Source organism: Myiozetetes cayanensis, unplaced genomic scaffold (genome assembly GCF_022539395.1).
Source record: "Myiozetetes cayanensis isolate MyiCay16 unplaced genomic scaffold, myiCay2020 scf27, whole genome shotgun sequence".
Classification (NCBI taxonomy): domain Eukaryota; kingdom Metazoa; phylum Chordata; class Aves; order Passeriformes; family Tyrannidae; genus Myiozetetes; species Myiozetetes cayanensis.
The window spans coordinates 2,662,802-2,690,145 of NW_026087488.1; the positions used below are offsets into that span (position 1 = coordinate 2,662,802).

Genomic DNA, 27,344 nt, shown 5'->3' on the forward strand with positions numbered 1-27,344 from the left:
AACTGCCCAAGCTCCCAAGCACTTGCCTTAGCAAAGGACATCTTTCTTTTTACTTGCTTATGCACACACTGCCTTCTCAATGCAAGATTACCCCATGGAAATAGGCAGTACAGTAAATCTAACCCAAGCACACATTCTTCCAGCCATCCACTGCTTTGGAAAATTTCACAAGTTTCTCCATTGTAAAACATTCTCTGCATCTCCCCCAGGAAGCCTCTCAAGTTCCCTGATTTCACCAGGAGCTCTCATTCCTCACACCCCATCCCGAGAACTTCAATCCCAATTTCACCATTAAATTATCCGTCAGACCTGCGTCCACGTCGATCGTGAGCCACTAAACCCCTTTCCAGGCAAAAATTAATTTGATTTATATGGAGGAAGAGTCCCTGCTCTGCCTAATGGCAAACACAATTCCTGGGTTATCTGCATGGCAGCCCCAAGTTTTAGTGCCGAGTTCTTTCACCCAGGTAGGGGAGGCTTTGCCCCGGCTTCTCCTGGAGGAGGGACCACAAGGCAGCCCGGCCTTTGCTCACAAGTTACTATTTTTTGCCTTCCCGGCATGACAACACACAAAAGATTACTGCAACATTTAAATGTAACATGGCAGCCTCCCCACCTTCAGCAGGAGAGCAATTTGGATGAAAGGTTGCCTGCAACAGTTGATACTTTAGAAACACTTGCAGATTTAAAAATACACTGTTAATTTGGGGCTGCGGGCCTGGTGCGGGCCGCAGGCACGTTCAGATCCCCCTCTACATCCAAAAATATTAGCCAATATTTTGGCACTGGATTGTTGTAACAATCTCTAGAATCATAAATATCAGGCAGTCAGCTCGGATCAGCTCATTTGCATTAAAAAGCTGATGAAACAGCTCAGCACAGCCACCAAAAAATTGCATCACAGTGCACTTCCATCGAATCGACTTTGGGAGCTACCAAAAATTCAACAATGTGAACGACTCGATACTTGGGTTAAAAAAGGGCTACAAAATGGTGCACATCAAAACACGAGAGACAGCCCCGATCCCGGCGAGGGCATCACCAACACCAGCCCTCCAGGATAAAAACACGCAGCGAGAGAGGGAGCCGTCTGAAGGCGAGGAAGATAAGGGAGGTTTCGGCTCGGCTTTGGGATGTCACGAGTGGGGAGAGGGAAGAGAAAGTTCCCCGAGATGTGGGGCTGGAAGGAGCAGGGGCAGGAGACGAGAAGGCAGGAGATGAGAGGCGGGCAGCGGGGAGAAAGGAGGAAAAGTTGGGAGGCAGGGAAAGGGAAGGAAAAGGCGAGTTGCAGGGAGGATACTATCCAGGAAGAAAGCGGAGGGAGGGGCGAGGCGAGACAGACAGCGATGGAGGGGGAACCAGAGGGGCATGGGAGAGTTGGCTGCTCCAGGCAGGGCCTACTCCGAGGGCTCATCCAACAGAAGCTCTGCTAAAAATGGCTGCTTTGCTTCCACTGCCCCTTCCCCCTCCCCCAGAGCTCGGCTCCCTTCCCTCCCGTGTCCCCGGGCGGCTGCGAGCCCGGGGCCGCCACTCACCAGGCAGAAGAGGTTGGAATGGCAATCCTCCAGGCTGGCCCCGTTCGGCACGAAGCAGGAACTCATCCTCACAGCCACAACCCACACGCCATTATCCCACAGCCTCCGACAAGAAAGAAAGAGACAGCCAGGGAGAGAGAGAGAGAGAGAGAGAGAGGGGGAGAGAGGGAGAGACAGACAGCGAGAGGGAAAGGGGGAGGGGGGCTCCGCACACGCACAAATAATAATACAATTAAATAAGGGATTTACACACGCGCGCACGCGAAATAGTGGCAGGGGGAATAGGACGAGAGAGGCGAGGGGGGGGTTAAAAAAATATATTAAAAAAATTATTAAAAAAAAATAATTTTTTTTAAAGGAAGTCAGAACGTTTTCTCGTCTTCTGGAGATTCACCGAGGGGGGGGGGGGTAAAGCCACGGTGGAAGGGGAGAACAGAAAGAGGGAGGTGGTAAGTAATCCAGCGACGGGAGATTAAGATCAAAATCCTCCCTGTTCCTCTTGTCTTCTCGTTCGCATAAGGAGGGGAGGGAGAGGAGGTGAAGGGGTGATTGATCCAACAAGAGAATAAAAATGGGGTAATTAATCCGGGGGGGCTAGGGGTAAAAATCAGTTGACATCCCTCCTTCCTCTCTTCTCAGATGCCAAGCAAGAGAAGTAGGAAAACATAAATAATCCAGCGGGGGTAATTAATCCAGAACCCCCCCTCCTCTTCCTCCTGTTCCTTTAGTCATCAGACGAGAAAGGGGCAAATTGTGGAATGACTGGGAAGGATTGGCCGTGGGAGAGAGAAAAATCCAGGCTCGTCTCTTCGGAGTCCGAGGGCAACAGGGTGTGGGGGGGTCAGATTCTTCTCCCTTGCTCCAAAAAATATTCCAAATAAATTAAAATTTAAAAGCATAAAAACAAACTTCAGGGGCCAGAAGCAAGGCCAGTCTGAAGAATTCGTAAAGGCAGAACGAGAAAAATTTCCTGGGGTGTACCCCAAAAAAACATCTGCGGGGGCAGGGGAGGGGGGAAGGTATTCCTTGAGAGAGAAAGGCCGCAAAAGTCTCCTCGGCAGCCCAGCGGGGGATTAAATTCCCGTGTGGAAAACACCCCCCTTTCCCCAAAACGAAACAGTCTTCGCAGCGAGGCCGAAACCAAAATACCCTCCGTCGGGTAAGAAAAAAAAAAAAAATCCTTCCGTGGGGAAAGGAGGGAGGGGGAGAGGGGTGGAAGGAGGAAATTGCGGGTGACCCTCGAAGTCTCTCCGGGGAAGGATGGAGGAGTCTCCGGGAGGCCGATCCCCGTCGGGGGAGGAGGACGGGGCGAATCGCAGAGTGTCTTCGGGGGGGGCTGGTCCCCCCCAGCTGTCCGCGGGGGCCGGGGGACCCCCGAAAGTCTCTGGAGGGAGCGCGGAGCCCGCCGAGTCACCGCGGGCAGCGGGGAGGAGACCCCCGCCAGAGCCCGGGGGGCGGCGGGGCGGGGAGGGATCAGCCCCGCGGCGAGGCCGGTCCTTCAAAAAATAACGAGGAAAAAAAAAAAAAAGGAGAGAGAGAGGGAAAAAAAAAAAAAAAAAAAGGAAAAAAGGGGGGAGGGGGGAAGAGGAGGAGGAGAAAAATATGAAGCGATGGTCTTGGTCCGGCGCGGCGCGTCCCGCGGGGGGCAGCCCGACACCCCCCGCTCTCCTCAGGTGCGGGTCCCGCGGGGGCGGAGGGGCCCCCTCCCCGGGGCTCCCGGGCAGGGCGGGGAGGCGGCGGCCGAGCCCCGGGCTCTGCTCAGCCCCGAGGGGGTCGGAGCCCCGCAATTCCCGGCGCCGCCGACACACACAGGGACGCGGCGGCCGCCGCCGCTGCTGCTGCTGCTGCCGCTGGCGGAGTCGCTGCCCGCGAAGCCCCCGCCGGCGCGTCGCCCTCCCCTCAGCGGTGCCTCTGTCGGCGGCTGCCCGGCCGCGGCATCGTGTGGCGGCGGGAGCCCTGGGCGCGGGTCCCGCACGGCCGGGGCGGGAGCGGCTCCGGCTCCCGGCTAATTCCGAGACCCTTTTTCTTTAATGGCGGCCACAGGGACGGCGGCCGGGGCCCCCCTGCCGCGCTCCCATTGGCCGCCGCGCCGTCACGTGGGCGCGCTCCGCCATGGCGGCGGGGGGGGCGGGAGCGCGCAGCGGCCGCCAGGGGAGCGCGCGGCGCTGCCGAGCCCCTCCCTGCCCGTTGGGCCGGCGCCATCTAGCGGGGCCGGCCGGGAACGGCGCGGGGACCGCGGGGCCGCGGGTTCGAGTCCCGCCTCGGCCCGGCCCGCGGCTCCTCGCGGGGTGGGCCGGGTCGGAGGGGCCACGGTGGGTCACGGAACCACGGAATGACAGAGCAGAAGACCTCTGAGGTCATCGAGTCCAACCTTTGACCCAGCACCACCTTGTCACTGAGTGCCACTTCCAGTCTCTGCCTAAACACCTCCAGGGCCAGTGAATCCACCACCTCCCTGGGCCCATTCCAGTGTCTGGTCACTCCCTCTGTAAAGAATTTCTTCCCAATGTCCAACCTAAACCTCCCCTGGCACAGCCTCCTTGTCCTATTGCCTGGGAGCAGAGCCCAACTCCCCCATCGCTCCCCTTTCCTTTCAGGGAATTCCTTCCAGGGTGTGAGGTCTCCCCTGAGCCTCTCCAGGCTGAACAACCCCAGCTCCCTCAGCCTCTCCTCGTAGGACTTGTTGCCCTTCTCAGGACCTGCTCCAGCCCCTCCACGTCCTTCCTGAGCTGAGTGCCCAGAATTAGACACAGCACTCCAGGGGTGGCCTCCCCAGCGCTGAGTGCAGGGCAGGAATCCCTTCCCTGCTGCTGCTGCCACCCCATTCCTGAGCCAGGCCAGGATCCATCGGCCTCCTTGGCCAGCTGGGCACACTCTGGCTCGTGTTCAGCTTCCTGTCAGCAATCTGTCCCACCTCCCAGAGCTCATGGCACAGGGAATATCTGCAGTGATGGAGACTCCACAGCCCCTCTGGGCAGTGTGTTCCAGCGCTCGGTCACTGCACAGGGAAGCTCTTCCTCATGTTCAGGTGGATCTTGCTGGGCAGCAGTTTGTGCCCATTGCCTCGTGCCCCAGTGGTTGTCACCAGCCTGATCCATCTTCTTGGAACTCCACATATTTATCCCAGGCTCCTGGCCCCTCCTGGATCTGCTCCTGGGCATCATCCCGAGGCAGTGCTGGGCCAAAGTCCCGTGGGCACAGGGAACACCCGCCCTGGCTCCCCTTCCACAGCTTCCACCTCTTGGCAGAGGCTTCCCGAGATCTGTGCTGGCACCTTGCACCGTGGGGCAAATTCCATGCTCGGGATCTTGGAGCCTTTTCAAAAAGACAGGCAGGTATTGGGAAGGCTGGCACGAATATTTACCACAGGCATTAATGCTCTCACTGGTCCCACAGCCATCCCCAAAGCAGAACATACTCCAAAAATGCAGGTTTTTTCATGCCCAGATACAGATTGTGCAGTTCAGGAGGATGAAGTAGGTGGTTACTCTGTTACTATCTGCACAGATTTGCAGAAGGACTGTGAGATTATTCAGAATTAAGATGCTACACTGACAGTGAAAGCTATTTTTGAGAGATATTTGGAAAGTATACGCATCCTGTTAATCTTCTCATATTACACATTAATTTTCCATGCAATGCCTTGCATGTGGAATGGAAAATTTTAAATTACTATATATATATATATGCAGAATTTCTTTGACTGAGGAGTTAAAATGAAAACACAAACCAGTGTAAGGCACCTGGAGTAAAAGGAAGGCCTGAATGTCTCAGCTAACGTGACATTCACACCAAAATATGATCCGTTGGTGCAACAGCAGCACGTTGCATCACAACTGTGCAACATGATGATGTTTCAAAGGCCCTGCAAATTATTTCAGGACTCCTGCACAAGACGAGCGACAACCTCCTGCAAATGTCTTGGTGGAGTAGGAGGAAAGAAGGACACTCTATAAATAAACTTCTATGAGAAGTTAAAAAAAAAAAAAAAGAAAAAAGAAAGAAAAGCCAGGCTGGGTATTTTCACCACAAGAAAACTTTGGAGATTTACTCACACTGAGCCTATTTTTGGGTGCCAGTGTAGGCAAGCAAGATCCTTCTTGTCATGCAAGCAGACCCTGGGTATTTTTAACGCAGGGGAGTCGCTGCTCATCGCAACGGCAGCTGCGGACGGAGCGGGACCGGGGGCAGGGCCGGAACCAAAGCCCTTCCAGGGGGAACAGATGGTTTTCTCCGTGCTGGCTGCACATGAAGACCATGGCAAGAGGAGGATTCCATCCAAACCTGCTCCTCCAAGGCTGCCCAGGGCCACGCCAAGCCCTCGGAAGTCGCGGCGCCGTCGATGGCGCGATGGTCACCCCGCACAGAGGGAGGGTGGGAAGTCACCAGTCCCGAAGGAGAAATCCCAGGCTTTGAGGGAAATAAAAGCAAGCAGCCTTTGGCATTAGTGCTCAAGAGCTGGTGGGGTTTTTACCTCTAAGAGGGAAAAGAATCCTGGGATTTGGTTGAGGGAATGAAATCCGGCACGATGGCTCAGTGGGGGCTCTTGAATGTCCCCACTGATTTCAGGATGGCACCAAGTTTTCCCTGGCTGGAAATCCACTTCTTTAGCCTCAAACAGCACAGCTCAGTGTCTGGGAGAGAGAATCAGTGTCTAACACTGGTTTTGGCTTTTCACCTCCCAGTTTGGAGGAGCCCAGCCTGAGTGCCTCAGTTTGGGATCCAGTTCATCGGTCCTGACGTGTTCATCACAATAAATCCTTCCACAGGATCCCAGCACAGCCACGTGCAGAACACAGTTCTCCCAGTAAACCCAAATATTATTAAAACATCAACAAAAGAGGAAAGAAAACTAACACATCAGCTGGAGAGTTCTTAATCAGGAGCCACCAGCTTTCCCAATTCCAGGTCCAGCCCTCCAGAGCAGGAGGACACAGTGGAGAACAGTCAGATCCACACTGGGCAAATTCCAGACCTCGGACATCACTTGCCCTTTGAATAATACTGTGCATGCTCTTCTTGGGAAATGAAGCCTCCTGGAAAAGGGGGAGGAGGCAGATGAAAACAAAAGCACCGTGGAAAAAAAACGCTGTCGAAAATACGCTTTGTTTCATGGCTGGGTTTTTGCAGAGTTCCCATCTCTGCAACTTCCAGAAGTGCATTAAGCTGCATAATTAGCATCTGTCACATGTAGCCTTTCCCTTCCCTCTCCCTCTCCCTGGAGGGAAACTGCATGGAGAATTTTTAATATAAATTTTAGTATCTGCACTGTGCAGCACAATCATATTAGGAAAGCTACAGGCAAGTCAGTTTGTGCTCGATCTTGGCTTTATCTTTGTGGAATAGAAACTTCACTGGTTAAAAAAACCTCTCCTGCTGCTGCTCCAATTTAAAAATTAACTACTCTCTTGGAAAGACAACAGGGGCAAGGGCAAGATGGTCCCTGTTGCATCAGATGGAAAGCAGTGGAATTGTCAGGAACTGGGCAGTTAATGCCAGTCTCTCATCCTGGTGTTACACCCCTATTTCCCATGGAATCATCCAGCCAAAAGGAGTAAAGGATGGATGATTTTCCACTTTGGTCAAAAAAATTTTTTTGAAAGGAATATTTATATTTTTAAACCCATCAGAACAAAAAAAGTAGGAATTCTTATTGCTCTTTCATTCACGTTAAAAGACACTCCACTGTTGAATATAAAAGTCAATGCACTACAGCACCTTGTGGTGAAGCTCTGCAAAAAACTTAAAAAGATGAAATGAAGATTAAATGGCAAGAAATGCAGCTTAACAACAGCAACATGAAAAATAATGACACTATTCAGCCTTTGATTTCCACTCAGGCTCTCTCCTACTTTGAAAAAGTATTTACCTCCTACTTAATTACTGAGAGAAAACTGAGATTGTAGGACTGAGCACGTTGCCAACAACCTGAGGTATGAAGGGAAGACCAGGAGCTTGGAGTTCAGCTGCAGAGGTGGGAATTGCTGTAATTGGTCCATGGGAAGCAGATTCATCAGGCAGTGCAGAGTTCAAACTCGTGCCAGTCAGTCCCTGGTTGGCACCACCAGTTCTATCAGGAGGATACCGAGGTCTCAGCAGGACTTATTATTGGCAACTGTCCAACACTTCTCTTCTCCAAATGGTTTCCAGGGGATTTGGGTGGGAGGAAAGGTGATTTTTAACGAATTAAACTACCTGAGAATGGCGAGGTGCCCAGAGCCACCCAGGCTGTGTTAGCCACTGTGCCACCAAACAGCTGCAAAAAAGAAGATTGAAATGATCATTATTGCTGTAAAATTTGCCTACCTGGCTTTAACAACACCAGCAGATGAGTGCAGAATTACCCAGACACGTGCTGTAAATTGTAGTGCAGGTATGTGTAAAATGTGTCTGGGGTAAAGGGGAGAGCAGAACATTCACACAGGGGGTGTTTCTCAGAAAACATCCACCTCGAGTTACCAGCACTCCTACAAGGTTTCCAAGGAATTAGAAGACCACTTAATTTTTAATAGGAAAATTACAACAACAACAACAAAAAAAAAGACTGTTTGTCCCCCATGAGTATTTTTAGGTGCCCAGAACTGGGGTGTAAACCAAACTGTGGGAGCTTCTGCCCTGGGCCACGCTGATGTCCAGCTGCTTTGTTCTGCCTTTTTTTCCAAATGGGGAATATGTCATTTTTCAGCAGAGGTCTCCAGGAGAAGATGGGAGCTTAATGCCCAGCAATAAAAAGAGGAATATGAGGATTCTTGCTCTCTTTAGTGTCAGCTCTGGTTAAGACGTATGAATGCACATGAATGGTCTTGTCAGGATCTCGGGGGCTCCTGACATTCAAGATCTACCATATTATTCCTCCTGACCAGCACATTAACTGCTGTGCAGGGAGGAGAAGGGAAAGAGGGAAAAAAACCCCAGGGACAAAGATAGGACCACTCCCTAATCACACAGAAATTGCTCTGGCTGGAAAGCTCTGAACAGAACTTCTCTGCTGGGAAAATCCAATGCTTGTGTTCCCCGAGCTGAGAGGAGGGGACTGTGCAGCCTCTTTAAAATCTGCAGCAGGAAAAACAAAGAGAAATCATCATTTAATGCCTCATCTTGCTCATTTAATTCATGGAAAAGATCCCAGTTAACTCATAAATAAAGACTGTGCAGGAAAGTGTTTGTTACATCCCTGGAAAGGACACGTGTTTACCAGAAGAAAAGTCCTTGCATTTGGAGCTGCTGACCCTATTTTTCAGCACTGAAAGTTTCTCTGAATGGCTAGTTTCAGACACAAATAAGCTAATTAAACAATTTAGCTAAAATAGCATCATGTTGATTCAAATGTCAGGGTGTATCAAGTCTGGGTACCACTACAATGGAAAGGTTTGTTCACCAGAAGCAAAAATCTTACAGTGTGCTTCTGGCTGAGCTAACAGAAAATACATCTCAGATTGTTGTTGTTGTTGTTGTTCATAATTTGTTGCCAAATAAATTGAAATTATTCAAAAGCACTGAAATTAGTTTAATACCTGTTTGTGCTCTGAAACTGGAGCTGAATGAGCACCTTTCACTTACAGGGAATATCCTGAACATCCTGCCCCGTGTGACTGAAACCACTTCTAGTGCCCACTGAGGAGCTGCAGCCCATCAGACAAAGGAGTGGATTTGTTTGGAGCAGGAACTGAGAGCAGACCTTTCCACATCTGAAGTGCAACAGATGGGCTTCCAAGGAGAACATAATGACTGGCAGACAGTGCACTTCGTTAGAGTGGCTTGGAATGTCTTCAGCAATTACCCAGGGAGTGGTTTGGGGGGAAGCCCTGTCATCCCTGTGCTTCTCCTCCTGGAAATGCCCGGCATTTCCTTGTTTGGATGCTGGAAAATTGTACCTTCTACAACCTGGCGGTGACCTGGAAAAGGAAGCAACTTTTGGCCCTTCCAAGGCTCTGCAAGATGAGGCTCCAGACATTTTGCCACCTGAGAAGAGAGCTGTGAGTAGAAAATAAACCAGCATTAAGAGGAAAGAGTTTGGGGCACAGAACTGTAGAACTATTAATCCACAGCCAAGTATTCCATGGAAAGGGAATGCGTGAAAAAAGGAAGGTCTGACACAAGGTCCTCTGAGAAACTGGGAGGTCTGCAGATACAAGAGGCACAATGTCTGGGGGAGAAAACCCCACAAGAGCAAATTACTGAATAACAACCTCCTTCCTTTGGGAAAGTGGTGGCTTCTGGAGCCTTTTCCTCCCCATGAAAGGCTGTGGCTGCAGCTCTTCAGGGCAGGGCAAAGGCGGCTCTGCTGAGGTTCCCCATTCTTTCCATTTTCACAGTTTCACAAGCCAGCAATTAGGAATTCTAACAAACCAAAAGAGCAATAAAAGGCTGAACTTTAATACTGTATATTTAGCTTAGAAAAAATGTAACTTCTTCCCTCTACTCTCTTCCCTCCCCCCCCCCAATCCCAGAATTAGTTATAAAACCTTCCCCACCAAACTCACCCCGAGGAAAATTTCATGTGGCAACATAAACACAACAACAACAACAACAACAAAAAACCCGTGTCCTTTAACAATGTAACTTAAATGTTGATGGAATCATAACTGCATGGCTCCCCCTCCAATTAGCAGCAGAATTCTTTATGTTTGCTTACCAAGCGTGAACCCTTCGCTTGTCACTACAAAGACCTTCTGTAGGGGACTTTAAAAAAAAAACCCAAAAAAACAACAGCCCCAGCAATTAAAAATGACAACAACAGAGGTGGAGGGGGCACAACGTGACACAGAATAGCCAGCTGTTTCTTTCCAGAGGAGGGATACACCGAGGAGGTGGAATATTGGGATGGAAGGTGGAGGTCCTGGAAAAAATAGGGGTTTCCAAGAAAGGAATTGGTAAATATAGGATTAAATCTAACCTCAGTTTTCCCACACCCTGAGGATTGTCACTCATCCTTTTTATCCATGCAAATTTCCATTTTTTGTTTAATTTGCTAGGACCGTAAATATTCTATTTTGTGGGAAATTCCCTCAGATGTTGGGGTTTGTCCTGGAAAATAAGCAAGGCAAGAAGTGATCTGAGAGGGTTAAGATCAATAAATCAGACTTTAAACTTACTTACTTTGGTGGTGTTAAAAACATTCTAAGAGTTTATGAACAGCATAAGTCTCATTACAACCAATCTATTACTTATTAAACAAGAATTCCTGTTACAATCACACCTGTGTGCTGCTGGTTCCTGCCTGTTCTGCTTCCCAGCAGTAAAAACATGGGAAGTTATTTGTAATACATGTAGGGAATTATTTTTTTAATTATTTTAAACATATATTTAAATAATAATAATAAAAAAAATCTGAAAAAGTAAATGTTTCAGGTTAGCTTTCCTAGTTGGGATTATAATCATTAAATATATATATATATATAATACATATATTAAAACTATATATCCTGATGAAGTAACCCTGATTTCTAACACAGCAAGAAAACCAGTGAGAAAATAACTGACACACACAGCACCTCTCACTCGAGGGGTAGAAAAAACCCCAACCCTGACTATGGAATCCACCTCCAGACGTGTCCTTGGGGGAAAAAAAAACCTGCTGAGAGAACAATCAGGAAGATTTCCAGGGCTGCTGCTTCCCTGGAAGTTTCTGCCTCTCAGAACAGCCCAGGCATGGCAGGTGCTGTGGATCAGAACTCCCCCCTGCAGGGTGTTTTGCACATCAGATTGATTCTCCACGATTTCTTAGGCAAACACAGGGATGCACAAACACGTCAGCTGTTACACACGGAATACTCGGGCACTGCACTCCTTACTTCTCATTTACAGAGGGGAGCAGATAATGAGCTCAGCCATCACCTGCAGGATAAATTTCACTTGCAGGTTCAGAAGTATCTCTGGCTCTTCATGTGTTCAGCGAGCCAGAATTTACAGGTGGCTCAGAGGGTTTGTTTTCCGAGCTGGGTTTGTCTCCAGAGCAATTGCTCCGAGTGGGCAAAGGCTTTAATGTGCTCATCCCTTCAGCCAGAGAGTTCTTCATGAGCTGAGAACTCACAGGCTCAAAGCAAGCCCTGCAAAATACAGAGGACAGGATAGGAAAAAAAAATAAGAAAAGAAAAAGCTGTGCTTTTCCTCCCCTAAATTCCCAGAATTCATCTCCGGATTCATGCCTGTGGCTAAATAAAACTCAGACTGTAATATCACCCTTCCCTGTGTTTCATCTGAAATAATTGCTTGACAACAAACATCTCTTCCTCTGTGAGTATTCTGTGGTGAATTCATTCACATCAGGAAGAACACATCAGAGAGGTGTCTGGTTTGAAAGTTGGCAAATCAGACCCCAGTGACAAACAAAAGAGTGTGACAGCACAGGCAGGACACAGCCTGGGATGTTCTGGGCACACACAGACACCTCGGTGGGCTGGGGAAACTTCTGAAATCAAGAAGTTTTGATGAACAAGTAAGCCATAATAATAATATTAATAGTAGTAATAATAATAATAATGGGTGTTTGAACAATATGTCATGAATCTCATTATCTTTTGCAGATGTTTTCTATTTAACACAATGGGAATGTTCCACTCTGTGGTGTCCCAGGTGGTATCAGACACCACTTTTACTGAGATAACTCTAACCCTAATCCAAACCTAACCCTTACCCTAAACCTAACCATAAATCTAACCCTAACCCAACCAAAACCTTAACCCTAATCCTTACCCTAACCCTAACTAACCCTAACCTTTCACTGCAGTGAAAAAGGTTATCCCAAAGGCAGGACACCCCAGCAGCCACAGAGCAGGATGGATTCCACCAGCAGATGGATCCTGAAAACACAAACCTGTGGAATACAGCACCTGGAAGTCCAAAGAGAAAAACCTTCAGGTTACAGCCTGTGTCAACAGCCATCACCCCTCACACTCTTGCTCAACACATGGACTTGGACTAGAGAGAAGAGATTCCAAAACCCAGGCAAGGAATGTGGAAATCCTGGGCCTCTTTCCACGCAGGGAAGGGCTCTCCAGGCAGGATCAGAACACCTCAGTCTGCAGTAAAAGGGGGGAAAAAAAAACGAGGAAAAGAAATCGTGCCCATAAACAATCCAGTGTAGCAGCTGGGAGGACAACCTTGATAAAGCAGGACACAGGTACAGCCAACACACACAGAAATGAGAGTATAACAGGTACACTGAGCACTGAATAAAGCTGGAAGTAAATCTCTCTCCTGAGGAAAGGTTTAAGATTATTTTCCTTTTTTTTTTTTCAAAGCCCCACAAATGAATATTCCCTTGCAGATCAAGTGGTTGTCTTCACCTTTTGGCAGATTTACAAAAGAGATCCTGCAGGGAGGTTTTGCTCTGTGAGCAACCTCCTCAAAGAGTGAGGAGAGAGCAGCAGCTGAAATCACTTGCACAACCACGTTTCACAACCCTTCCTCCAGTGGCATCGCCGCTTCCCCCTTCCCAAGTACAAAAATGAATGAATTTTTCTCCCTCTTTTTCCTAAGAGGGGGGAAAACCAACCCTGCTTATCCTTTGGACACCCAGAGAGTTTGGAGGAGCTCAAAATGTGCCCCCCTCATCCCACAGACACTGCAAGGAGAGTGGCAAAGGATGCACAGAGTGTGTAATTACTGTTCCAGGAGATAATTCCATTATTAATACATCCCCAAAGATTGCAGGCACACAACTGCACTTTAATGAGATGGTAACTGGAGGGGGTTGGAATTCATGAGGTAATAAATATATTTTGGACTAACAAACTCCAAGGCTGAAGTGTTTATTAATCTAGAATACAAAGATTACATAGTTGATAGGAGACAACCTCAGGTTGTGCTGAGATGCCTGTTTATAGATTTTAAAATTAATATTTTCTGCCTTTTGGGAGCTGGATCAGAAAGCCAAGATTGCTGGGGCTGGCACTGGAAAACATGACCAACTGTCCAACAACTCTGTGTTCTCCAAGGCAAAGACTGTTGAAGTCTGAGCAGATGTTGTGTTTCCAAAGTTCCACCTTTTCATCAGTTTGTCACCTCATCAAGCGCTGCAAACAAACTGCCTTCTGACAGCTCTCAGTGCCTCCTTCTGAGGGCAAAAAGGGCACATTCCTTTACAAGACTCACAGGTGCCCCTCCTGCTCCCCCCAAATCCTCAATCCCACCTCTAATTCCCTGCTCGTGGATTCACCTGCAGGACCACCCCAGGACCACGTGAACAGGCACATCAATTCTAGTGTGCCATCGAGTTTTCCTTCCCTTCCCATGGCTGTGTAAACTGTTTGCCTCCTCCAGCACATTAAGGATTTGAAAACTAAGTGTTCACTGCTGGGAGGATTTATATCCCAACCAGCTGTGCCAAGAAGTCAGAGGAATCAAATGGTCTAATCTATTAACTTGTCCTTGGGTAGTTCCAACTGGAGCTTTATAAATCGCTGGAGAGTTCAGTCCATTTAAACTCCATTTCTCTGTTGGTTTGGAAGTGTCAGTGCCCCACACAGGCAAGACTGAAGACCAAATTTAGTCCAGGAAAATGTGGGCATGATTGAAGTCAAAGGCCAGGTTGTTTAAGCCAAAGGTCAATTTAGGCCTGAGGGAATTACAGAGGAAAAAAAAAAATAAGGAAGGAAAAAAACATGAGCAGGAGTAACTTGTGGTTCCTTGCAGGGGGAACAAGGCTGACAAATGCAAAGGGAATTCTGTCCATACCTGAGGCAGTGATGGAGCTGGGGCAGTGCTGGACAAAAGCAGGGGAATCCTGGATGTGCCAGAGGAGCCCCAGCACCCTGGGCAGGAGCCAGGAGAGGAGGAAAGGGATGAGGAACATCCCATATAACGGGGAGGAAATTCCCTGTTCTCTGAGCTGGTCCATGGTGAGAGATCACAGGCAAAAAAACTTCCACTTCTGAGGGCTGTAAAGATTTAAAGGCATGCAGGGAAATGTTTATCAACCAGCTTAGGGCATCCACAGATAACTGGCCACGTGTTCAGACACTTCCAGAGGATGAGAGCAAAGGCCTCACACCGGCCCTGGAGAAAACTCCACGGATAATTCACGGAAGACGCTGCAGAGCCATTTCCAAAGCTCCTGCTTTTCCATTCCCAGGTTTCCAGAGCCTCCCCAAGTGAAACAAGCCACAGAGCCAACTTTCCAATATTAAATCTCCAGGCAGCACGTTATTCACACAGCTTATGGAGATGTCTTTACCCTCTGGAAAAACAAAGTTTAAGGAAAATGGCTCCATCTTTGGGGAGCAGTCGAAGTCTCGGGATAACAACATTAGGAAATCTCCCTCCATTACCTCGGATCCTGCATTTTATTACCAGATTGGTAATAGGAAATTACCAGATAAAATTGGTATTTTACTTGGTAATTTTTTTTCCACGGGCCTCGTCTAATATGAAAGATGGTGATCATCAAATTTATTCAAGTTTTCCTGTCAACAACATCATTAACCAAATCCCTCAATTTCAAAGTAAATAAAAGCATCTGGGCTCCTGCACAGCAAGACTGACTTGCATATTTAAGCCTCATATATAGATGAATCTGCACTGGACCGAATTTGCATATTAATGAAGGACTAATTGCTCTTTGCAGTCAATTTTATGCAGATGAATTTACTCCTCTCAGTACAATTTTCATAATGCTCCGAAAGAGCCCCCAAAAAACGCGAAACTTTGAAAAAGTGCACAAATGCTCGACAATCAAGGAAGAAATATCATAATGGCTCCAAACAGCTTTACATTAAGTTGTATATAATTCATCTTTTATACTGTGGCTTTATTTTAACAGCCTCCCACAAAGAACAGAACAACCCGTGGAAGAATTTCAGTCTATTCCCCCTCTCAAATTTTAACAGCTTGTAACAACCCATTATAATCTCTGCTTTCCAGCTGGAAGGATGGAGCCGGAATTTTTAGGAGAAGTTAAATTTGCTAAACAGGAATTTTTTTGTTGTTTGTTTTCTCCCAGTCCCACTCATGCCACAGGTCACTCAGGACATTTATTTTTAAGGGATTTTGGCCCAGTTTTGAGCCATTAAGAAAAAGCCTGGAGGGTCAAATCCCTGTTGGGTCTCTCCTGGTAGAAAATACCAGGAAAAGGACAGGAAAGTTCAGGGGGAACAAAAATATCAACAAGTGCTGAGGGAAAATGGTAACATTAGTGGGGGAAAGGGGAAAAGATAAATACTGGAATAAAGAGGAAAACAAGTGGGAATGGGAAGAGAGAAAAATTCAATGTGTGTATTCAGGTCTGGGTAGAAAGAGGAAAACTGAAGGATTTGGGAGAAAGTTCAAGGCAAAGGGAACAAATAAAAGACAAAAATGCAGCCACAAATGTAACCACAAGAAAGAATGGGAAAGATAATGAAAGCAGGAATGAAGTGAGAATCGAAGAACACACGAAGCATAAAGAAACAGATGAGAGAAGACACAAAAAAATAGAGTTTTTCCCAATTCTGCCAGAACAGAAGGGCAGAGTCAGTGGAAATGCATCAGGACTGTGAATTTGCATGTATAGCCTTCCTCCTGCCAAAGAAAAGAGCCTTATTTTAACTGTGAAGACTGATAACCATAATATTTATATGTAGCATAAAATCACTTACAGAAGAGCATTTTAACCAGCACAGGAACAGCACCCAAGTTTCATCTTTAAAATGACTTGGAGGTCTTTTGTAGGAGGGTCCCATTCACCACATCTGCCACATCTCAGCATTTTGGGCCCTTCTCTCCAGCTTTTGCTGGTTGAACAGGTGGTGTTGAGCTGCCAGATCTCCTGTGATCCCACAACTTTGCACCTGAGAAGCGATAAATGAAAAAAAAAGACAATTAAATAAATAATATTTCATGCTCAAAGTTAAACAATCTTCAGTATAAACATCTTGGACTGAGCTATTGGGTCTTTCCCAGAAGAAGAATCAGCAGCTCCTGAGTCTCTGATGGAAGGTGGGCACAGAAAAGGTCATTTTGCCATCTCTCCTTTTGGTCTTCCCAAAGAAAAGCCACAACACACGGAGCATTTTCAGGGATACACGAGCAATGGTTGCACCAGGCAAGATCCAGCCACTGCAGGAAGAAAAAGGGGAAAGGAAAATAAAAGGCTTTAGGGCAGAAGAGTTGGCAGAAAATCTCACACCAAGGGGAAGGGCAGGGAAAAAGCCCAAGAAGCTTTCACTAGGGTTCAACAAAAGAACAGCCCACAGAACAAAGACAAATAGTTATAAAATAATAACAGCAATAATTGGAGAAGAATGACAAATACTCCAGTAGGAAAACATTGGAATGCTACTGCTGGAGAATGCTCACCGAGGAGACAGGGCTCAGTTCAGAGGGCCAGCCTGGAGCACTTGGCTTTTAAAGTTATTTAAAAAACAAATGACAGCTCTTTGGGCACTTTGGGGTTCTGGATTGTTGCTGCAGAAGGTTTTGCTCATGGACAGGAACAAGGGAAATGTATCCCTTTATGATGTTTGTACTCACCATTTGAAAAGCTGGGTTTGAAGTGTCTGGTTGCAGGGATCAACCTGTGGGGGTGTAAACACAGGTCATTATTCAAACAGCAACAAGATGTTCCTCCCAAAACTATCAGCTCTTCAGGGGTAGAGGTGCTAATTCCAATCACCAGGAAAAGCCAACCTGACCAGATTTAATGAGCTGTTTAATACAACAATAAAGGTGCATAAATAAGGGGGGAGAAAGGGGCAGCACCGAGTCCGAACAGGCACCTCCTGGAGCGCCAGGTCCAGGCTGTTATCACATGATTGACTGAGGGAAGAATTCCCAAGATTTTACAGCCACCAAACACAGTTTAGCACTTGGTTATGTGGATCATCACCTGTTTAATACATAGTTTTTGTTATTATTAAATATTAATTAAATATTTAATTATTATTTAAATAAACAAAATATCTAAATATTCTTATTAAGCAAAAAAATCTAAGAAGCCACGTTCCTAAAGTTCCATGACAAAATGAACCCAATGATATTTCTGGGTTTCAAATTTGTAGATGAAGTCAGATGGTTTGTACAGATTATTTGAGGACTACAACCTTCAAATGAAGTAAGTTGCTATTTCCTCACATATAAATATATATATATAAGGGAAATATCAGACAGACATTTTCAAGAAAGAGCTACCACGTTCAGTGACAAAAAACAACTCTTACTCTGGAATATTCCCTAGGAATGAAACAAAAGCTTTATTTTATAATAATAATAAAGTAATTTGTAAATATTTAAATGTTCCATATCTGGGAATGCTGGAGAATATATCCCATTCCAAAGGATGTTGGGAAATCTGATTAGCCTTGTACCTCTGGATAGCGTGCTCAGCACCTGCTGGTCGAGCCGGGTGGGATCCCAGTGTCACCAAATGATGGGGATCAATCTGGAGGCATCCGAATTTTCATCCTTCCACTTTCATTCGGTGAAGTTTAAACAGCCCTAAAAATAAACAACCCAGTGCAAACCCAACGGCCCTGATATTGATTTATTCCGTTCATAAAAAAGTAACAACATCATGGTAAATTCAATCTGGTCAATGAGGAGTTTATGAGCTTAAATACATCAAAAGGGCACTGAAAGCTAATATATAGTGATTAAATAACAATCTGTGAGGGAAAGACACCCAACTTCCAATTCCACGGCACTGGAACTGAATCCTGATGAAAAATGGGGGTGTGAATTGTTTCAGAGGACGCTGCAGCCATTTACCCTTTCCCAGAGCTTGGAAGTCCACAAGACTAATTTATAATTTAACTGAAGTGTATCTCAAATAAAGGTTTTTGATTAAAATCTACATTTCTGTGCCTCCTGGCAGAGCCAATCTTGCTGGAACAGGACATCAGCTGCAACACCAGCAATTCTGGAGCAAACCCCAAACTGTAAAGCAGTTTTGTCCTACTTTAATATTGGTTTAACAATAAAAGAAGAACTTTGATGTTTAATATTTAAATAGTATAATTATTCCTACAGAACTAAGCCCAGGAGGAGCCTCAGTGGGTACAGAGTGTGAGCCAGCAATGAGGAGTTCGTGGTTCTGCTGCCTGAGGAGGCTGTGATTTGTAGGGGCCAGTTGTCTCTGAGCAGCCAGTGGAGAAGGAACGGCCAGATCCCAGGATTGGTCTGGTCTGGGGGAAGGCTGGAGAGCAAGTTCTGCACCTGCACTGCAAGCAGGAGCACTGGGTGATTCCCACTGCATTTTTGCAGTCAGAACTCTTTGGCTGATGGCCCAAAGCGGATGGACGTGTTCATCCAGGTAGATCCAGAAGATCCGTGGATTACAAGGATTCCATGGACACAGCACACACACACGGTGTGGGACACAGCACACAGCTATTCAGTACCTCACACAGATGGAGCAGCCCACTCTGGCCAGCTCTGCAGCCCTGTGAAATCAGGAGGACGTGTCTGCAACTCTCCCTCTCTTCCCCTCCGCTGAGGTGACTCAGGTAAATGCACGTTGGCAGCTCCTCCGAAGATTCCAACTTCCCCGTTTTCCAGAGTAACTTCCAGCTGCATTAAACACCAACACACAGAAAGCAGGTAGCACAAACAGTGAAGTCTGAATTTGCATGATTCACACACAAAACCTCAGTAATTCTGCTGTTGAACACAAGCAAACCACAATAACTTTTACAGAGTTGCACTGTCCACAGGACACATCGATCTTTTAGGAGCAAAGTGACGTGGCTGCACTTCCTGAGGGAACTGAGGACTGGCAAATCCATCCAGACACCTCTAGCCCTGCTGGTTCCCACCAAATCCAGAAAAATCCAGTCTCCTGGGGGATGAAAAGCCCCTGTTCAGACCAGCCCTGCCAAATGCAGAGGATCTGTATTAAAGGATCCTCTCATTCCACAGCTCCTCCTGCCCCAAGTGCATGGGGCCTCGCTCCCTGGAGATTCATCTGTCTGTTGCTGGGCATAAGAAAACCTGAAATCAGAACCCTCAGAAATACCAAATGCATCGATTTCCAATGTAAATTTTAAGTCCCTATTTTACCCCAGCAGTTCATTTTATCAGCAGGAATTACCTGGAGGAATATGTAATGGAGAAGCTCTGTAGAACAACTGAAGGCATGAGAATGAATACGAAAATATTTACTTTGAAACTTCCATTTATTTTTCTCCAAATTGTAGAAAAAAAAATAAAAATAAATGTACTTGGTTGGTTGAAATAATGTGCAGACACAGGAACAGAAATATGAGGTGACAGGAGGGAATGGACCAGATCCTTGTGAATCAACTCTGTTTTCCCAGGCACATAAAACTCAAGTGGCCTCAGGTTGATGTAAGTGATATATCTGCAGAATGAATGTTAGACACCAAATAGCAAAAAGGCTGCTGAGCCAAATTTATCTTAGGGAGGTGTTTTTTTTTTTTTGCTATTATTCCCTTTCTACATTTTCAAAATATCCCTTAATGCTCTTTCCTTTCAGAAGGAAATGTAAGTCTCTCAAAATAATATTCCCAAGCTCAGCTGCAATCTCCTCCGTGGTAATTCACTCTGGCTGCTCGGTACTCTTTGTGAGGAACAGATCTGCTGGAGAGCAGAAAACAACTCTGTTCTCCTGATACACTTCATATTCAAATCACTGCAAAGTGCAGACAGGAGAAAGGACTTAGATAAGGGCATGGGAAATGTGGAATTCAGCCAGGGCTTCTGTGATGAGCTCTCCAGTAATGAGACAGCGTGAAAATAAGGAGAAATGGTACTGACCCAAATTCCAGAGTTATCATCACTACTTCCTTCAAAATGAATAAATAATTAAATTTATTTACCTTGCCCTTCAGCAGCATCCACTGACAAATACTTTGGTTTAATATCTCCCTCTGATCTCCATCAAAACACCTTTAGATTGCTCCTTCCACTGTCCCAGGTTGTTCCAGCCCCCTCCAACCTTGGACACTTGCAGGGGTGGAGCAGCTCTGGAGCCCCTGCAGGTGATGGATGAGCAGCAGGTCCCATCCCTGGGTGTGCCATCTCCCCCCTGGGTGTGCCATCCTCCCCCCTGGGTGTGCCATCCCCCCCTGGGTGTGCCATCACCCCCCTGGGTGTGCCATCCCCCCCTGGGTGTGCCATCTCCCCCTGGGTGTGCCATCCCCCCCTGCACAGCGAGGCTGCAGCAAACTGCAAGCACAAGGTACCTCTCATGAGCAGGACCAGCCATCAATAATCATCTCTTTTTTAAGTACAGCATCCTATAAATCCTCCTAATTAGTAAACGAGATGTCTTCTTTTTAGCAAACAATCCCCAGCCTCCCTCCTTATTTATTTCCCTGGATTCAATTAGGTTTGCACCTGCTGGCCCAATCACCTAAATGACACATTGTGGATGGAAGGGAGAAGCTGGGCCATAAACAAGAATTTCATTAGAGTTCCATTTCAAATACTTGCCTGCACTTATTTTCTCTGCTTTGTGGAGAATGTTGCTGCTGGTTCCTCCTCTGTGGCTCTGTTCTCCTGTCAGCACCAGCAAGAATTCCTCACTGTTCCTGATTTCTGACTCCATGGGAAGCAAAGCTGGGGTTTTCCTGCAGGGGAGGCACCATTAGGATATAGAGGGAAGAACCGATTTCCAAGCTGGACTGAAAGACTGATAAAGGTCCAAAAATTTTAGCTGATTGCTAAAAAGACTCTTGGTAAAATGAAGGTGTGGAAATATTTCTATGCAACTTAAAAACCAGAGTTAACAAAACTCAGTGTGGTCGTAGGAGATGGTGAAAGCAATGGTCCAGATTCCTGAGCTGATTCCCACTGATACAGGACACATCAATCCACAGTTTCCTTTATAACTGTGGAGAACAATCCATTATATTTTCACATAACCAATTAAGATACATATAAGCACGAGTTATTCTCCAAGCAACTCATTTAATCCACGATCCTGCATCTCTCATTTCCCCAATCCTCTCCCAGATTTATTTATTTCCTTGCTCAATGCCTTTGATCTGCTCTCAGGGTGTCTGAGGGATCCTGGGCAGGGCTCTCAGGTATTTTGCTGTGGTGTTTCAGATTTTCTGAGGTGTTAAAAGGAAAAAAAAAAAAAGAAGATAACATTGCATTATTTGGTATTTATCTTTGGATTTCTTGCCTAATTTCAGACAGTCGAGCCCTACAATTTTCACTTGCAATTCTCCCATATTTCAGGAGAAATGTGTCTGTCATGATGGAGCCTGAACAACCCTCAGCAAAGCTTGGGGTTGCATTTCTGATGTCTGAGCAGCAGAGCCCTGGGTGACACCGAGGGACAGGCATTCCCCACTGGAAGCAGGGAAGACACCACCAGGCTTTGCAGCAGGCAGGTGCAGATGTTTAATTGCTGCAATGGCTCCTGAAGGTGTGAGGAAGGTAGAAGGAGTCCAAGATGAATTCCAAGTGTTTCACTCACTCCATAAGTAGTTCCTGGTTAAGCAATAAGTGCTTCTCTAAGTATTCTTCCATTAATTCTTTCCATTAATGAAGAGAAGCAGTGCATGAGCTGGAACTCTTAAATGAAGATAATGATTATCATAAACAGCTGTTTCATTTGACACTTTGAGGGATATGAGGGTGCTGTGATTTAGTTCAGCGAGTTCAGCTCGGCTCAGGCCGTGAGATTAATTGAATTAAACCTTCCCCTCGTCTCTAATTGCATCACTCATCAAATCACCACTCAAGGACAGAATCTTTAGGGGGTTTTTGTGCCGTGGGTGCACACAGAGCCTCGAGCAGGTGGGAAATCAAAGCCCTCACACTGCCACGTGCCAACTTCTGACACACCTAAACCCCTGAGAAGGACAGGGCCAGCCATGACCCAGGCATGAAATGCATGGGGAGGGGAAATTCTTCCCATGGAGATGAAGTGCCATGTTTGGAAACTCAAAGGACCTGAAATTTGTCAGTGGATTTCCTCCTAAACCAATCCCAAATCCAAGAGTGGCTTGCTGCACTTTGTCTGACTTCACTGGGAAAAAAAAAAAAAAAAAAGGCTAAATTTGTGCTTGCTTCCCAAAAGAAAATTAATTTTCAAATAAGGAGGAGGAGGAGCACCCTAATTTCCTTCCAGAAACCTCTGCCTTCTGAATTAGTACCTGCATCCTAATTTTTCCAGCCTCATTTTTATACCCTCTTCACCAAGCTGCTGCAGTCTGTACCTCATTTTGGAGTAATCAGGGGGCACAGGATATCCATAATACCCCAAATCAGCAACTTTTGCATCCCTCAACTACTGATTTTTCAGTGTTGCCGTTGCAGACTACACCAAGAGCCTCAGGAATGTCTGGAAAAACAGGCTTGGTGCTGCTGAGGTCAAAGGAAAAAAATCTATCCCTGATTTCAACCCTGATAAAATTATTGACACCCATGTCTGTGTGGTACATACCTTAGCAGATTCTGCAGGGAACAACCATAATCCCATAAATTATAAACATATCAGGATCTCCTCTCCAACTCGTTAATTTTTATTAATGACCTACATGTGGGCATAACAGACACAAACAATTATTTTAAAGCTGGTAATATATTTAGTCATTTAACCCCTTAAAAAAAAAAATAAAATCCTTTCCATACTTGTAAAGTGTTATAGGCCTAATCTGGATAATCTTATTACATGTCAAACATGGTCTTACCCATGGATAACACTTCCTAATACACTGACACCTCTTTGGCAACACAAAACCTCTTTTTGTTAGAAAAGCAGTAAAAATGCAGTCAGAGAATTTTAAATCTTGTCACCAAACTAAAAGCAGCGAGTAAATATTAACTCCGTGAAGTGCAAGACAAGTTTTGTTGACCACTGAGGTAAATATTGACTGGAATTAAGCAAATATTTACTGATGGATGGATCCCCTTCAGCACCACAAACAAAATTTTGCCTCCTCCATTTGTGGGTTTGCATTTATACCTGGGAATCTGTCTGCAAGGGTAGGGCTTTCTAAAAATCAAAACTGCCTTTTTCTCAGCAACCAAACTGGCTGTGTGTCCAGAGGGCTGGAATATTTTGGCCTTGTCCAAGGCAGAGGTTTAGCAGATGGATTTCAGGCAGAAATGAACTCACTTCACTAAGAGCTGCCCAGGTAACAACACCCAAGACTCCTCTCTAACTCATCTCTAAAAAGGTTGACAGAAAGTTAGTGAAATTCCATTTTATGAGTTCTGTTTGAACACTCATTTGGAGTTTAATCTAAAATATATCCCACTCAGGGTGGAATTGTTGGGGCTGTTCTGTGCAGGGCCAGGAGTTGGACTTTGGTGATCCTGGTGGGTCCCTTCCAACTCTATGACTTACCAAGGCAAATAAAGAATAATTAAGGCTATAACTCTCAGCAGGTACTGCAGATGGAATATAAATTAACAAACTTATCTACTCCTTCCTAATAAATCCACTCACATTTACACGCAGGAGCATTCCTTGTTCAGTGGAAGGATTCACACATTCTGATTCCCATCAGATTAGGAAAAGCCTCATTTTGAGCAACTTCAAAGATTCTGCTGAAAATTGTGGCACCTTTAAGGGCACCCATTAGAGGATCCCAACGCCACGATCGTGACATCTTCTGACCTAAATACTCTGCGATGGTTTTACCGAGCCAATGAACACACGAAGTCTTTAACAGCTGAAGATTTGTCGGCTCGCTGTATTTAACAGAGCCTTCAGCGCCACTTCGAGAAAAGCCCAGGTCAGAAAACGGCTTCTCCACTCGGCTCTGATGCCCACGGGAACGGCTCTTTCCTGCAGATAAAGGCAGGAGCTGAGCACCCTCCTGTGCAGGGAGCAAAAACTGCAGCTGCCCTTTGTGGCTCCGCTGGCCCCTTCTCATTCCAGGCTTTATCTGGGTAAAAATAAACAAGACCCCGGGGTCTCATTCACCGGCTTTGGAACAGTTCTCTGACAGCGCTGCGGTGGAATCACTCTCACTTTGGAACGACTCGAGGAGGAAGGAGCACACTGAGAGCTCCTAAGATTCCTGGAGACCTCAGGGAACAGGGTGATGTCACTGCAATGTAAAAATATCTGCTTCAAATTCCTCGCGAGTCTCCTTGACAAAGCTCCCAGGATCAGAGTTCAGCTGTGAAATTCAGCTCCTCTGCCATCACCCCCGGGGGGAGCTTTCCAAATAAATAATGAGATTGGTAAGGTCTCTATCCTGCAGTTCCTCAGAGATGTTTTCCTGTGCTCGAAATCCAAACTGAAGGAAGGGTTGGGTAGTTGCAGGAGTTAGTTTGAAAAAAAAAAAGACTGAGCAATTCAAAGCTCAGGAAAAACTCAGATTTTAAAGGTTATTTGAGCCTCTTGGCAAGACTTTCAAACCCTTCAAACAATTTAAACTCTGGTAGTTTTGCAAAAGTCTTCCATACTCAAGCAACATTTTTGGGTAAAATGAAGACAACCAATAAAGCCTTTGAATATTCAGGACATTCTGCTATTCTACAGACTCTTACAAAAAACCCACAATTTTTTGTCATATCATTAACTAAAATTGCTCTCCGTGTATCTGAGATCAGCTCCTTTAAATCTCACCACAGATGTATCCTGTACATCTCATTTTAAAGCACCAGCTCCTTCCACACCTCCTGCTGAAAAGAAAAAAAAAGAAATAAAAAAGGTGATACAAAAGATGCAGATTGTAATCCCTCAACCTGCCCTGCAGGAAGATTTCTGCAAGAGCTCCTCCAGGAATTGCTATTAGGGTACAAAATACTTTTCATCTAACATTTCTGTGCATAGAACAAGATCTCAGCAACTTTTAGTCCGGAGTAATTGTTGCAGAGGGAAGCAAGAATTCCACGAGGATCAGTGTTTGTTCCAGTGTCCTCATGCACTGAGCAACCACGGGGAAGCAGGAACACACCGAGCAAACCTGTTGATGGCACCAAGTCAGGAGGTACCACCAATACCTGGGAGGGCCAGAAAATCTGGGATGCTTATACCTGAGTGTACCTGCACCTGAAAATGAGCCTGGACACTGATCCAGCCAACTCCGTGACATTCCCTGGCATCCTGGGAGTAGAACCCAACTACAGATTGGTAAATTTATTACCAGGTATTCCATGAACCAACGTGTGCAATACCCACGGGAAAGGACTTCCAGTTTAATGTGAATAATCTCTGAAATCTTTCCTGTGTCAGGAGTCACTGAATGCAGAGGTCATTAATGGCACCAGGAAAACACACCTGCTGTAACAGCATCTCTGAAGAGTTCCATCCCTTCTCATGAGCTGTGAACTGGGGATAAATCAGCAAGTGACCTGCATGAGCAAACATTATTGATTAATAAGCTGCCACGAACTCATTTCGTATTTCCAGTCCATGTAACAACGAAAAGCTGTTTGAGGACAACGTTGATTTAAAGCTACATTTGTACTTTAATGCATTTTATAATTACAAAAAAGAAACAGCTGAAGAAATCTTTTATATTTATACCCTTCCAAGCGGTGTACAGAAGGCATGCATAATTTCCAACCATAAAATACTATTTAAAAATAAAAAAAAAAAAAAGATTTATAATTGCTTTTCCTGATTCGAGAATCAAATTGGGATTTTTTTTTTTTTTTCACGTTGTCCTTCACAATCCAAACACGCTGTGAGTGACTGACTGAGCAAAGAGTGGGAGAACGAACAATATGGCACAGCAGAAGCCAAACACAACAGGTCTGTGTTATCCTTGGAAGGATGGGGACGTGGCCATGTAAATTCTTCCAGCCAAGCATCTGAAATCTGCATTGCTGCTGCCACTGAGTACTGTGATAATTAGGCAGAAGAATTACACAAATTAGAAGGTCTTCTGAGTTCAGGGGGTTCACAGGAACAGGAGGCCTGTGGGGTTGTTTAATATTTAGTGTAACTGTAATAACTAGCCCAGGTTTCTTCCAGCCCATCAGCCACAGCCCAAGTGAAACGCAGAGGGTACGAGGCCTAAAACTTCCAGATGAGAAATTCCAGGCACAGCTTCCAAAAACATCATAAAAAGTAGACCAAATTGCTGCAGATGCCTCCTTGAAACCTACCTCCAAGAGAAACAGAGATGCATCCCGTGTTTTCAGCCTCTTCCTTGAAAATAAAAGAGAAGGTTTGTTGTCAGATGGTGTCACTGAACACCAGGCCACTTAACTCTTATAAACACTTCGTTTTTCACCTTATGAGCTCTATGTTTTAAGTGCCCGTTCTCTCCCTCTCCCAGGGTTACTGACCCCACAGCATTTCTGTATTTAAACTCTTGAATTAAAACAGCCTTACTTTTGAATTAAAACATCTCTAACACAACACAGCACTGATATTCAAAGCTGCTCAGATAGATATTAGACCCACTTCCCGTGTGAGCTGCATACCTAAACACTCCTAGAAAAAAAAAACACCCGAGCCAAGGAAAACAGATGCCATTTCTGGACGCAAAACTAATTTATTCAAGAGCATATTTCGAACGGAAAAAAAAAAAAAATCCTGTATCTATTTCCTTTCGAGCCTCTCCCGAGAGCTCCCGCAGCATTAACTAGGGCAGCGCTCCCCTCAGGTTTCCTGGGAGGCAAAGCCAATTTCCAGACAGCAGGACTTCCCTAATCGCCGCCGACAAGCCGTCGCAGCACACATATATTTATCTGTCTATACACATCCCTTAATGTCCTTCCTTATTACAGCCTTCGCAGGTTAATTTTAATTGAGGCTTTCGATAAAATTCAGCAGGAACCTCCCGCCCCCCCCCCACTCCCCACATTTTGGCGGGGCTGCGTCTGAGGGGAGCCCCCCCCACGCCCCTCACGGGCCATGGAGGGGCGAAGGCCCCAACGTTGCCAGAGGAACGCCCAGCTCAGAGCCTTCTTCTTCTTCCTCCTTCTTCTTCTTCCTCCTCCTCCTCCCCT

At 46.0% G+C, this 27,344-nt stretch overlaps 1 protein-coding gene and 3 long non-coding RNA genes across 10 annotated transcripts in view; all 4 read right to left on the reverse strand.

Moving 5' to 3' along the window:
• The window catches only part of MED13 (mediator complex subunit 13), a 48,740-nt gene extending 45,732 nt beyond the window's left edge, over positions 1–3,008 (reverse strand). Inside the window, 1 exon segment of the mRNA XM_050321581.1 lies at positions 1,536–3,008. Within this exon segment, the coding sequence (XP_050177538.1) occupies positions 1,536–1,601 (66 nt within the window). The 5' untranslated portion in view covers positions 1,602–3,008.
• A 2,592-nt stretch (positions 3,009–5,600) lies between these two features.
• LOC126643332 (uncharacterized) lies at positions 5,601–9,873 on the reverse strand. Its single transcript, XR_007629742.1, has 2 exons — positions 9,725–9,873; positions 5,601–9,497 (listed from the first exon to the last, which is right to left on the reverse strand). It is a non-coding gene; the product is annotated as an uncharacterized LOC126643332 (long non-coding RNA).
• A 136-nt stretch (positions 9,874–10,009) lies between these two features.
• Positions 10,010–19,018, reverse strand: LOC126643329 (uncharacterized). Of its 4 annotated transcripts, none has more exons than XR_007629736.1 (6): positions 18,851–19,018; positions 17,819–17,948; positions 16,986–17,029; positions 16,112–16,571; positions 14,214–14,416; positions 10,010–14,094 (listed from the first exon to the last, which is right to left on the reverse strand). It is a non-coding gene; the product is annotated as an uncharacterized LOC126643329 (long non-coding RNA). The 4 variants fall into 4 exon arrangements; XR_007629735.1 differs by having other exon boundaries at positions 14,214–14,715; XR_007629737.1 differs by having other exon boundaries at positions 14,214–16,034.
• Positions 19,019–20,908: 1,890 nt separating this feature from the next.
• LOC126643331 (uncharacterized) lies at positions 20,909–27,255 on the reverse strand. 4 transcript variants are annotated; one of them, XR_007629741.1, is made up of 5 exons: positions 26,496–27,255; positions 24,406–25,736; positions 23,878–24,319; positions 22,870–22,959; positions 20,909–21,040 (listed from the first exon to the last, which is right to left on the reverse strand). It is a non-coding gene; the product is annotated as an uncharacterized LOC126643331 (long non-coding RNA). The 4 variants fall into 4 exon arrangements; XR_007629740.1 differs by having other exon boundaries at positions 23,878–24,484; positions 24,941–25,736; positions 26,496–27,254; XR_007629739.1 differs by having other exon boundaries at positions 23,878–24,484; positions 25,009–25,736; positions 26,496–27,253.
• Between the last annotated feature and the right edge of the window lie 89 nt (positions 27,256–27,344).